The sequence below is a fragment of the Gavialis gangeticus genome, unplaced genomic scaffold (assembly GCF_001723915.1).
Source record: "Gavialis gangeticus isolate Ggan-Ray unplaced genomic scaffold, GavGan_comp1, whole genome shotgun sequence".
Lineage (NCBI taxonomy): Eukaryota > Metazoa > Chordata > Crocodylia > Gavialidae > Gavialis > Gavialis gangeticus.
In genome coordinates, this window is record NW_017729022.1 from 124567686 (window position 1) to 124578154 (window position 10469).

The following is a 10469-nucleotide window of genomic DNA, read 5'->3' on the forward strand; positions in this document are numbered from 1 at the left end:
CCCCCCCCCCCCCAAGTAATGCCATATCTAATGATCTATCTCTATGTAGACAGATAGATAAACACACCCAAGTATATCCATCTATCTATCTAAAGATGGATGAAAGGATGGATGTATGGATGACTTTACTTGCGTGTGCCTATCTGTCTATATATATAGACAATATATATAGACAAATCATTAGATATGGCATTACTTGTGTGTGTTTATCTGTTATAGCTAGATAAATAGATGCAAGGGTGTGCATGCACACACATGTGCACACATACCCTTTTCTGGTGTCTAAGTGTGCCACTGATTTTAATGCTGAAAAAGGGTGCCTCAGGTATCAAAAGTTAGGAAAATATAAGACTTGTGCCGTGGTGCCTAACCTTTTGGCCCTGAAGGCTGGATGAGTGGTGCTGCATCTGTGAGCTGGATCTGGTCTGTAGGCCCATTCTCAGGTGTGGTGCTAGTTCAGCTGGGGCCGGATCCTGCTGGGCAGGGCCAGTATTTATTGTCAGTGCTCCCCCAATGCCAAATTTCTGGACCCAAGGGGAGCCCTGTAAGCTGAATGATGTGCCTCCATGGATCAGATCTGATACTGATGAAGTATCATTTTTCACAGCACTTGAAGAACATTAGTGCACTGCAGGACGCCCTTTGGTAATCACTGTTCTAACTTATCTGACCTTTCTTCCCTTGTATCATACTTTTTCATGTAAATCCCAAATCAGCATAGTTTTCTAATATTTTTATAAGGTACCCTTTTTCAGCTCAGCTTTCTCCCACCCCTTTTTTAAAGCAACATCAAAATAAATATACCTCTTAATAACCGAGTTTTCTACAGAAGCCTAGACACAAAAGCAAGTAATGCTACACAGTGTAAAAAGTCAGGCTTTCCTTTATTACTCACAAAACTATTTGTACTTTTTTCTGTGCAGTAGCATTCATAGATTGTTTGGGGCCAGAAGGGACCTTGCAGATCATTGGGTCCAGCTCCCCCACTCTAGGCAGGAAGACGTGTGGTTACATGACCCCAGAGAGGTGACTGTCCAGTCTCCTCTTGAAAACCCCCAGAGTAGGTGACTGTACCACATCTGGAAGAAGTTTATTCTGCAGTCTGGACACCCTGACTGTGATGGAGTCTTTCCTGGTATTAAGCCCGAAGTGGCCTTCCAGGAATTGGTATCCATTGGTCCTGGTCTTTCCCAGGGGTGCCCTACTGAACAGTTGTTCACCAAGCTCCTGATGCACGCCTCTGATATAGTGGTAAATCACTATCAATTCCACTCTCAACCTTCTCTTCTTTAGGCTAAAGAGACCCGGGTCCCTCAGCCTTTCCTCTTATGGCTTGCCTTGCAAGTCTCTGATCATACGGGTGGCTCTTTTCTGGACCCTCTCAAGTTTTTCCACATTCTTATTGAATTTCAGTGCCCAGAACTGGATGCAGTACTCCAACTGCTGTCTCACCAGTGCTGAGTACAGCGGGAGTTATCACTTCCTTAGTTTTACACAAGATGCATTGGTTGATACATGACAGCATGTTGTTTGTCCTGCTGACCACTGCCTCACACTGATGGCTCATATTCATGTGATGGTCAATCATTACCCATAGGTCCCTTTCAGCCATGGTGCAAGTCAAGCCTGTATGTATGTTGAGGGTTGTTTGCGCTCAACATTGGAATACATAGCACAAATAATTTAAAGCGAACTGACCCTTGTGGAGTTTTGTGTTGGGTCATGTCTACTTTGAAATGGAAATGCATCCCGGTGTAAAAATTAACACATTATTTAGTGTGAGAGAGAAGAATTTTTTTGGGGTGATATGTATCCTTTATTGGACCAACTGCATGGTTGGGAGAGACTTAAGACAAGTTTTTGAGTACCACAAAAGCCCATGTTCCATCTGCTATTTAGCACTGCTGTATCTGCTGCTTTCCCAGAGCCCTGAGGAAGGTACTGTGGCACCTGAAAACTTAGATAAGTCTCTCCCAACCATGCAGTTGGTCCAATAAAAAGTATCACTCACAAAAATTCTTGTCTCTTGCATATTTCCTGGACTATCAAAGCTACCACATCACTTCTGGACTACTACATTTAGTGCAATTTAATACTGCCTGGACAGAACTATTGCAGACTGGCAGAGCTATTGCAGCCCAGTATGTGGCAGAATAGAGTTTAAAAGCCTACCTAATCTATATGTTTGCTATACCTGAGACTCACCAATTCTGATATAGTTAAGCACAAAAACATCTTAAACTTTTTAAGTCAGCTTTCCAGTGCCAATGGTAATTACCTGTGGGGCTTCCCAAGGGTGTCTTATATGTGCCAAAGCAACTTCATTGATGTCAAGACTTGGATGTGCTGATTAGGAGAGGGAAATATAATTGACAAACTATAGCTTAATAGAATCCTACTTATAAGTAAGAAGATTTGTTTAATTTTGGTAACATTCTGACCTATTAATGACATTAGTTTTTCATGACATTTATGAGAATGACTGCCTTATACAGTATATATGTCTCAACTGTTAATAGGTTTTCTTTGTGTTTGCTTTTTAAATGACTTGGTACATACCACAGTTTTCTTATACTTTTGTTATACTTTGTAAAGGTATGAAATAGTGTAGTAATATTTTATATTTATTGAAATGTAGTTTTCCATCTTTCACATTCAGTAAAACAGCTTTTATTGCTAGCCTGGGGAGCATCTCAGTAGAATATGTATTAACTTGAAACATCTCTTTTGATTCCATGGCAAAGGCTGCAAGCTTGGAGTGGAAGAATAAGGAAAACCAAGACACTGGTTTTAAGTTTCTCTTCACCTTGTTTAGAAAGTATTATCTTCCACACTTGTTTCCATCTTTTACAAAACTAACCAACCTCTACAAGCCTGTGCTTGGTAAGTAATAATTTTTACCTTTAAGTAGCAAAAGTTATGGTGGTTACTTTCTGTAGAGCCTATGGGATCATTATGACTATGGTTGAATAATTGTATGACGTATATAATTTTTGTAATAATTTTAATGTCTTACCAAAAAAAGGTTTTCCCTAGTGCTGTTTTAGACTTCCTTTTTTTACATTTCCATAATCATAAAACAGATTATATTAACGTAATTATATACAGCATTTTAATAAAATATGACGTGCCATTCATATAAAAACAAATTTTGTTTTTCAAGCCCACATATTGATCATTTATTGCCTTGAGCACAAAGTTGTTATAGTTCTGTGGGTGAAGTCAATTCCTCGTGTCCCAGGGGGGCAGCTGACAAAACCTAGGGGCCTTTGTACACGCCACAAAATTGGCCTTTAAAGCGACTTAAATGCCCTCTTGCACCACTTTAGTGGCTTTACTGTTTGCACGTTCAGCAGCGTATTCTGCTTTAATGGCATTGCTGTTTGCATGCTCAGTGGCATATTCCGCCCTAAATGATTTTGGTACGTAGCAAGATGAAACACCTCCGAGGTGTTTTAGTTTCTGCCTAACAAAGTGCAATGGTGCACGGGGTGCTAGAAGGGGCTCTGGACCCAGCAGCAGCCCATGCAGGCAGGCTCCACTGAAGGAAAAAAAAGAAGTGGGAAGCCTTGTTTGGGTTTTTTCCCTGTCTCTGTAGCCTGCCTGAGCTGTGGGCCCAGTGCTCCCCTCCGTGGCTGCAGCACCCCCAGGGACTGCCCAGGTCAGGTGCTAGCAGGCAGGTGCTGCCTCAGGGGGCCCCCACACAGCTCAGAGACCATTCAGCCTGCCGGCAGCTCACCCCTGTTCCCTGCCACCAAAGAGGCAGGTAAGGATCAGGCCTGCACCCTTGTGTATACACCATAGGGGTTTGGTTTAGTTCAGTTTAATTCTCCCTAAATAGAAGTGGTATTTTTAAAAACCCACTATTTCAGTTTAGGGGAAACTAAACCGAATGAAACCCCTGTGGCATGTACAAGCAGCCTAGGACACTTCCCTTCACTCTCCGCCCTCCCACCAGCACACATGTGGGTTGGACTTGATCCTATGTTCCTTGAAGAACAAAAATTTCCATTGCTTTAACATTAAGTGGACAAGAAATATATAATTGGATCACATAAAAATGACCAAATAAATGACCCAGACCAGATGTTGTAAGAATTGTATGTTGCCCAGATATCAGGGAGAAGTTGTGATACAAATGTAGTGATAAATATATATGCTCATGTACAGTTTGTATTTTACCTCTTCTTTCCTGAAGGGAGAGGGGGAGTGAGCAGCATTTGTGAGGGTGGGATGAGGCTAAGAGCAGCTGTGAGTGTATGCATGCGGCAACAGGGTGGTGTGGTTCTGAGGAGAGTAGTCAGCACTCTACAGCCATCTAAAATGTGCAATTACGTGATTAAAAGCCTCCTTCAGTTTGAAATTGAAATCCTTTTGTCATTGAGCAGTTCCCTAGGTACTGATTTATGTGCTGTGCTGGAACTATAGGTTTCTTTCTACTCGAGGCTCCTGTCTTGTTTACTCTTTCCTTGTTCTGTCTTAATTGACAAAAATTAGTACTAAGATTTGATTTATACTATAACATGTGTCCTTTCTTTCAGTTTTGTCTCTGCCTCCCAGTCCTGTTCTTTTTTTTTTTTTTTTTTTTTTTTTTCATTTTTTTTTTTTCTTTTTTTTTTTTTTTTTTTTTTTATTTGGCCCCCCCGTCCTTTTTTTTTTTTTTTTTTTTTTTATTTGGCCCCCCCGTCCTTTTTTTTTTTTTTTTTTTTTTTATTTGGCCCCCCCGTCCTTTTTTTTTTTTTTTTTTTTTTTTTTTGCTACATTCATTTTTCTGACTTGTTCATTATGAATTAAGTTCTGAGGGCACTGGTATGTGCTTTGTCATACTTCTCTTTGGCATCAATCAAAGTGATGGCAGTACACATAATTATTAATAAGCATAATATATATGGGGTAAAATAACTTTTATTATTTCACACTAGGTGGAGTTGTAGGTTTAATATTCACTTTCTTTAGCCAAGGCCTGAAAGCCATTACATTTTTTAAATATTATATTTATTATTTTCTGTTTAATCTCACCTAGAAATTCCTGACTTGAGACCAAAACCAGTGTACATTACTGCAACCCGAAACAATGAAAACATTTACAGCACGAAAATTCCCTATATGGCTGCCCGTGTTGTTTTTATTAAATGGCTCGTCACCTTCTTTCTGGAGAAAAAGTACTTAGCAGCAGCTCAGAGCACTAAAAATGGAGGTGAAGTGTTGCCTAAAATCATCCAGGTATGCCTTAGAACTTACCTTGTTTCCTTATATTTGCTGAAAGGTTGCAAGTAATCATCATACATTTACATTGACAACTGAAGCAAAAAATAATGTGCTCAGGTGAATGAATGAATGAATGAATGAATGAATGATGGAGTTTAAAGTGATTTTTCTGAGTATGTGGAGGAATCCCTTTCAGTAATGTAAGAAAAATTTCTGTTGTGGTTTGTCCTTTCCTTCATTTAAAAAGCAGAAGTTTGCTTTTGAATATTATCACTATACATTTATGTTCTAATTCAGAAGTGCTCAAACACCAGCATATTGTTCACAAAAATAAGTTTTTACTTTGCAAATTTTCAAGAAATACTACAAAAAATGAGAAAAAGTCTCATATTTTGCTGCTAGTTGGCATATCAATACTAAATTGTAGTTGGTTGGGAAAGTATATGACAAATAACAAAATGGCCCTTGTAAAGCTTTGCATTTTAATATACTGATGGTTGCTTTAGAAGTAGTGCATGTTATGGCAATTCAAAGTCTAAACAGAACTGAGTCTTATCAGTCTTTAATAGGAAAGGGGTTTTGTTTATACATTTTTTTACCTTCTCTAAAACTCCAAATACCATGGATCAATGTTTTTTGTCTCCTTGGTTTTGATAGTGAATCTCTCTCAAGCTACTTCCAGCATAACCATAGAGAAGTGTTAGCAACTAGTTCCAGTTAAAATAGTTGTTTTAAACATGCCAAGGTATGGTAAAGTGATAGTTTTTGAATTTGTCAGTAAGTTACCACACAGGGATTTTAAGACTTCGGTTATAAATTGAAATGTATAAGAACAATGTGACAACTGTTGGTAAATGTCAACTTAATGAAGTTAGATATTACAAAACATGGACTTCTGCTTCCCTTCTACCTTTGAAACTTATGGTAAGCCTTTTTTAAATCAAAAGCATGGAAGGGGCTGATGGTGCATTTCTTCTATTCAGCCAGAATTTTTAGTGAAAAAAATATTTAAGTGGATTTTTGGAAAACACATTTTTCATTCAGTGTTTCATTTCTTCTGTTAAGGTGAATAAGTTTTACAGAACAGCTTTTTACAAAGACTGTCCTCTGTCATTTTCTGTTTTAGGAATGGATCACTAACTGTATTTTTATTACAAAATGTTGCAGCTATGATGAATTTATACTTTACCACTCTGCCATACTGCCTCAAATCTGTATGCATATTGGGTTCATTTTTATTTTTTTTCCTACGGTAGTTAGTTCTTTGTTTTTCTTTTCCTTCTCTTGGGATCCAGAATTCCCAGCCAAATTCTCTCTCTTTTAGTTCATAATGGGCCGCAGAGTCTTACTTTTTATTCTTTAGAAAGCAGGAATCTTTAGAGGTGGATTTTACTTTGGAGAAACTGAGGTTGTAATGGTAGATAGGCAAACAGAACCCACACTCACCTTTTGGTGGGGAGGGCAAATCTTAGACTGGGTTCTGCCATTTTTAAACCAGGCTGTGTGCGCCAAACTGCTGTTCTGTTATGGGTATAGATTGGTTTTGTGTGCCACACTTCTGTTCTGTTACAGGTATAGATTGCTTTCCAGTCACTTATACCAGTAAAATGTAATGTCTGTACCTGGCCAAAGTGATTAAAACTGCTTTAGCAGCAACCTGGTTCAGTTCATCTCATTGTATAGTTTTCTATCTTATATGGCTGACAAACAGTCAGCAGAATAAGGGAAAAGAGTTTGAATATTAAGCACTAAAAATGAGACTAATGTTTTGCTTGACTCAGTAAGTCCATTCAGAGTTGTATTTCAATGGATCCTGAGGTTCCATTGGTTGGAGGAAGCTGCTAGTAAGTTCAAAGTTATGCTAGGTTTTTGGCCTGCTTAAGTACAATATGATGTGATTGCTTTATTAGGCCGGCATTTTCTCTTGTCTAGACTGTTGGTGGTAGTTCAACTCAAGATAAGAACCCTGAGCTGGAAGCCATCGCACAATTGGAGCAAGAAAGAAATCATTCCAACAGTAGCACCTTGTCTGATAGGAGACTCAGTAATTCTAGCCTTTGCAGCATTGAAGAACAACATCGGTCAGTGTATGAGATGGTGCAGAGGATTTTATTGTCCACTCGAGGTTATGTCAATTTTGTCAACGAAGTATTTCGCCAGGTAAGTATTATATGATCACGTATGTTGTTATATGATTTAAAACATGCTGAGGTATATGCTATTCTGCCATAACTTTTGTGATAGCAGAAACTGAAAGCAAACCTATATCCATGCCCTTAGTCATGCCACAGATGACCAAATTTGTGACCATGAGAAAAAGTAGTATCAGTTTGGACCTCTGTGTTGCAGTGGACTTTTTTTTTGTTTTAGGGCAGGAAAATACGGGCAGCCTAACCCTGTGGGACAATGGGTGGTGTGTGTTTCACCCAGTGAAGGGGATTTGCTTCCTTTGGCAATGTCTATTTATAGCCTAAGGCTGGTTACGGAAGTTAAAAAAAAAAATGGCACTTGCTCTGAGCGCATTGCATACTCAGAAGAAGCATTGTGTTAGTTGGACCCCGGTCACCCAACATCTCTATAAATCAGGCACTTTAATGGGGCTTTTTTGGCGCTTTTATCTAATAGTTGATTAAATGTGCTTTAAATAGGAGTGCCAGAAAGCCCTGCTGAAACACCTGATCCACACAGGCACTGTGGAATTGGGTCCAACTCGCACACTGCTGCTTCCAGTAAAGTGTGTGTGTGTGCGTGTGTGTGTGTTAATGTCTGTTAGCAGCCTAAGCGACTAAGTATTGAAAGAACATTGTTAAGACAATAAAGTGAAATGATTAACTGAACTTGACCATCAGTGTGTCTTTAAATTTTTTATCTTTCGAGTCCTTTCTGGACCCAGTTTCAAGATTATTGTGATTTTTAGTCTTCCAAATAGGGGAAAATGCAATGCTGTTTGTCAAAGAAACATTCTCTCTCTTCCCCCTCCCAATAAATAAATATATATTTTAAACATGTTGAGTTCAGAGGGTGTATCTGCAGTTAAAACATGAAATGTGATATTCTGTTCTGCTATTTCTTAGCACAATCGGATAGGTGCTTGCTTTTACACTTATATTGAGTTTTCCACTTTGTGATTTATAGACTGACTAGTGATTTAACCATTACAAACTTGCACAAAGTGTAAGATTTTGTACATCTACTTATTAATTTAGAATATCACTTTGAATTAAGATCACTTACTAAGAAAGCAGGCAAAGAAAATAATATTATTTCTTTATACATAGAAAACAGTCCAGATTGACACGGTTGAAAGTAGTTCTGACGTTTAACAGCAATGAAAATCTAAAAAATAATTATTCTTTATCTGGATGCAAATCCTCTAGTTTTGACAAAGAAAAATAAGAACATCAAGCAGAATACAAATGGATTTTTCAGACCAATACAAGCAGTTTTGTTCAAGTTGTTGCCTACCTTATTTTACAGGCATAAGCATTAATTTTGATGTACACTAGTGCACATAATTGTTAAACACGTAGTATAATTTTTAGGCATATAAGTATGATACTCTATGTACATGTACAAACATAGTTAAATTTACAAAATCCTTGTTTTGGCTCTGCAACAAGCATTAAAGTCAATATTTAACTTCTATTTGGGGAAGAGTAAATATCATTAGTGGGTGCTTTCTTCTAGCACTCCATATTTTTCACCTTATTTTTCAGCAGAAATGTGTGTGGCGTACAGATACTTTCTATATTAAAAAACAGGTGGACATGGTTTCACCCTACATAGTATTTTTGTATAGTTTATGGAAAGCTGTGTTATGCTGCCCTCTTCTGACATGATGATAGATTAGTACAGCGGTCCCTCAAAAGAGCTGAAACTCTACCAGATGTTATGGACATGAAAAATGTTGCAGCAGAAATACTTAGCTTTTATTTAATTTAAATAGCTACTCTGAAATTGAAGCAGATTGTTTTTTTATCTCTGTTTTTCTTTAAGTGAAAGAGAGTCCTTTTTAGCCCATGCAGATTAATTCCCCTCCTTTTTATTCACTGTCATCACTGATCCTTCCCAAGATTTTATTGCAGCATCCTTTCTTCCAGCTGAGAAGTGCTCAGAGTTTCTTAATGCTTCCTCAGTGTTCTTGCCTGATAACACTAGGCCACATATGCACCAGAGATAGCTGTGCTGACACATGTAAGAACATCTTTTGCACAGACTTTGACAAAGTTGTCACCAAAGTGCTCCTAGCTTCTTGTAATTGGAGTAGAAAAAGATGAGCTCTGGATCAGTATTCCATCAGTAGTTAGCTTCTCAATAGTTAGAGACAAGTATTCCTGTTAAAACCAGATGTCAACCTCTTCCTTATAATTTAAAAAACAATGAATTCCCAGTATCTAAAGTGACAGACAAGGTTCTTTGGGTAAGGAAAAATTACTCTTTGCAAGCTTTTGGACACAAACACCCTTCTTCAGGCAGTAGGGCGTGTCTGTTGGTGTTTGTGTGCTCTCCTGGGTAGAATAGAAGTCAATTTTTTCAACTGTTTAGTTGATCTAATAAAAGATTTCACATCTACCCAAAGAACCTTGTCTACCTATGTCCTTAAACCAACACAGCTACAACCAACAACCCTACAGTATCTAAGCTGACACATGTTGTTGCCAACAAAAAATTCTATTAAGTTGGAGTTAATTGCATAAGGGATTTGTATATTATGAAACATTCAAAAGATGTTCATCAGAGTCCAAAAATTCTTCTAATGTTGATTGCCCATATGATAACAAATTAGAAGGAAGTCAAAATAGATTATTGGATTTATCAAGCCCAGGTCAAATGCTAAGAATCAAAGTTTTATTTGATTTAGCATAGATTTTTAAAGTTAATACAAATTGAACTAGGAATTTCAGATTGACATATTTAGTAACCTACATAGAGATGTGAAAGCCTGGAAAAAAAAAACTCCAAAAAATTCAGGAAAAAACCGGGGGGGAACTGAATCTCCGAATCAAATCCGGAGACCAATTAAAAGCTCCAAATTGAATTGGAAGCCTCTGAATCGATTCAGAAAAGATTTGGCCAATTTGCAGATTTGGCTATAAACCAAACAGGAAGCAGTCCTCACCACGCTGGACACAGCTTTCTCCAGCTGGTAAGTCTGTTGGGGTTGGAGGATTGGGGAAGGGGCTGGGACAAGCTGCCCAGCTAGGGCGGGGGGTGCAGGACTCAGGGAGAGGGGCAGGGGGCCACGGGATGTGGGCGCAGCA

General features: G+C 38.4%; 1 protein-coding gene across 2 annotated transcripts in view; it reads left to right on the plus strand.

The window, feature by feature from the left end:
* RALGAPA2 (Ral GTPase activating protein catalytic alpha subunit 2) overlaps positions 1 to 10469 on the plus strand; it is a 437386-nt gene that overhangs the window by 108547 nt on the left and 318370 nt on the right. For both annotated transcript variants that reach the window (XM_019516125.1, XM_019516126.1), the window contains exons 8-10: positions 2745 to 2883; positions 5024 to 5223; positions 7141 to 7368. In XM_019516125.1, coding sequence (XP_019371670.1) covers positions 2745 to 2883; positions 5024 to 5223; positions 7141 to 7368 — 567 coding nt within the window. The remainder of the gene's footprint in view (positions 1 to 2744; positions 2884 to 5023; positions 5224 to 7140; positions 7369 to 10469) is intronic.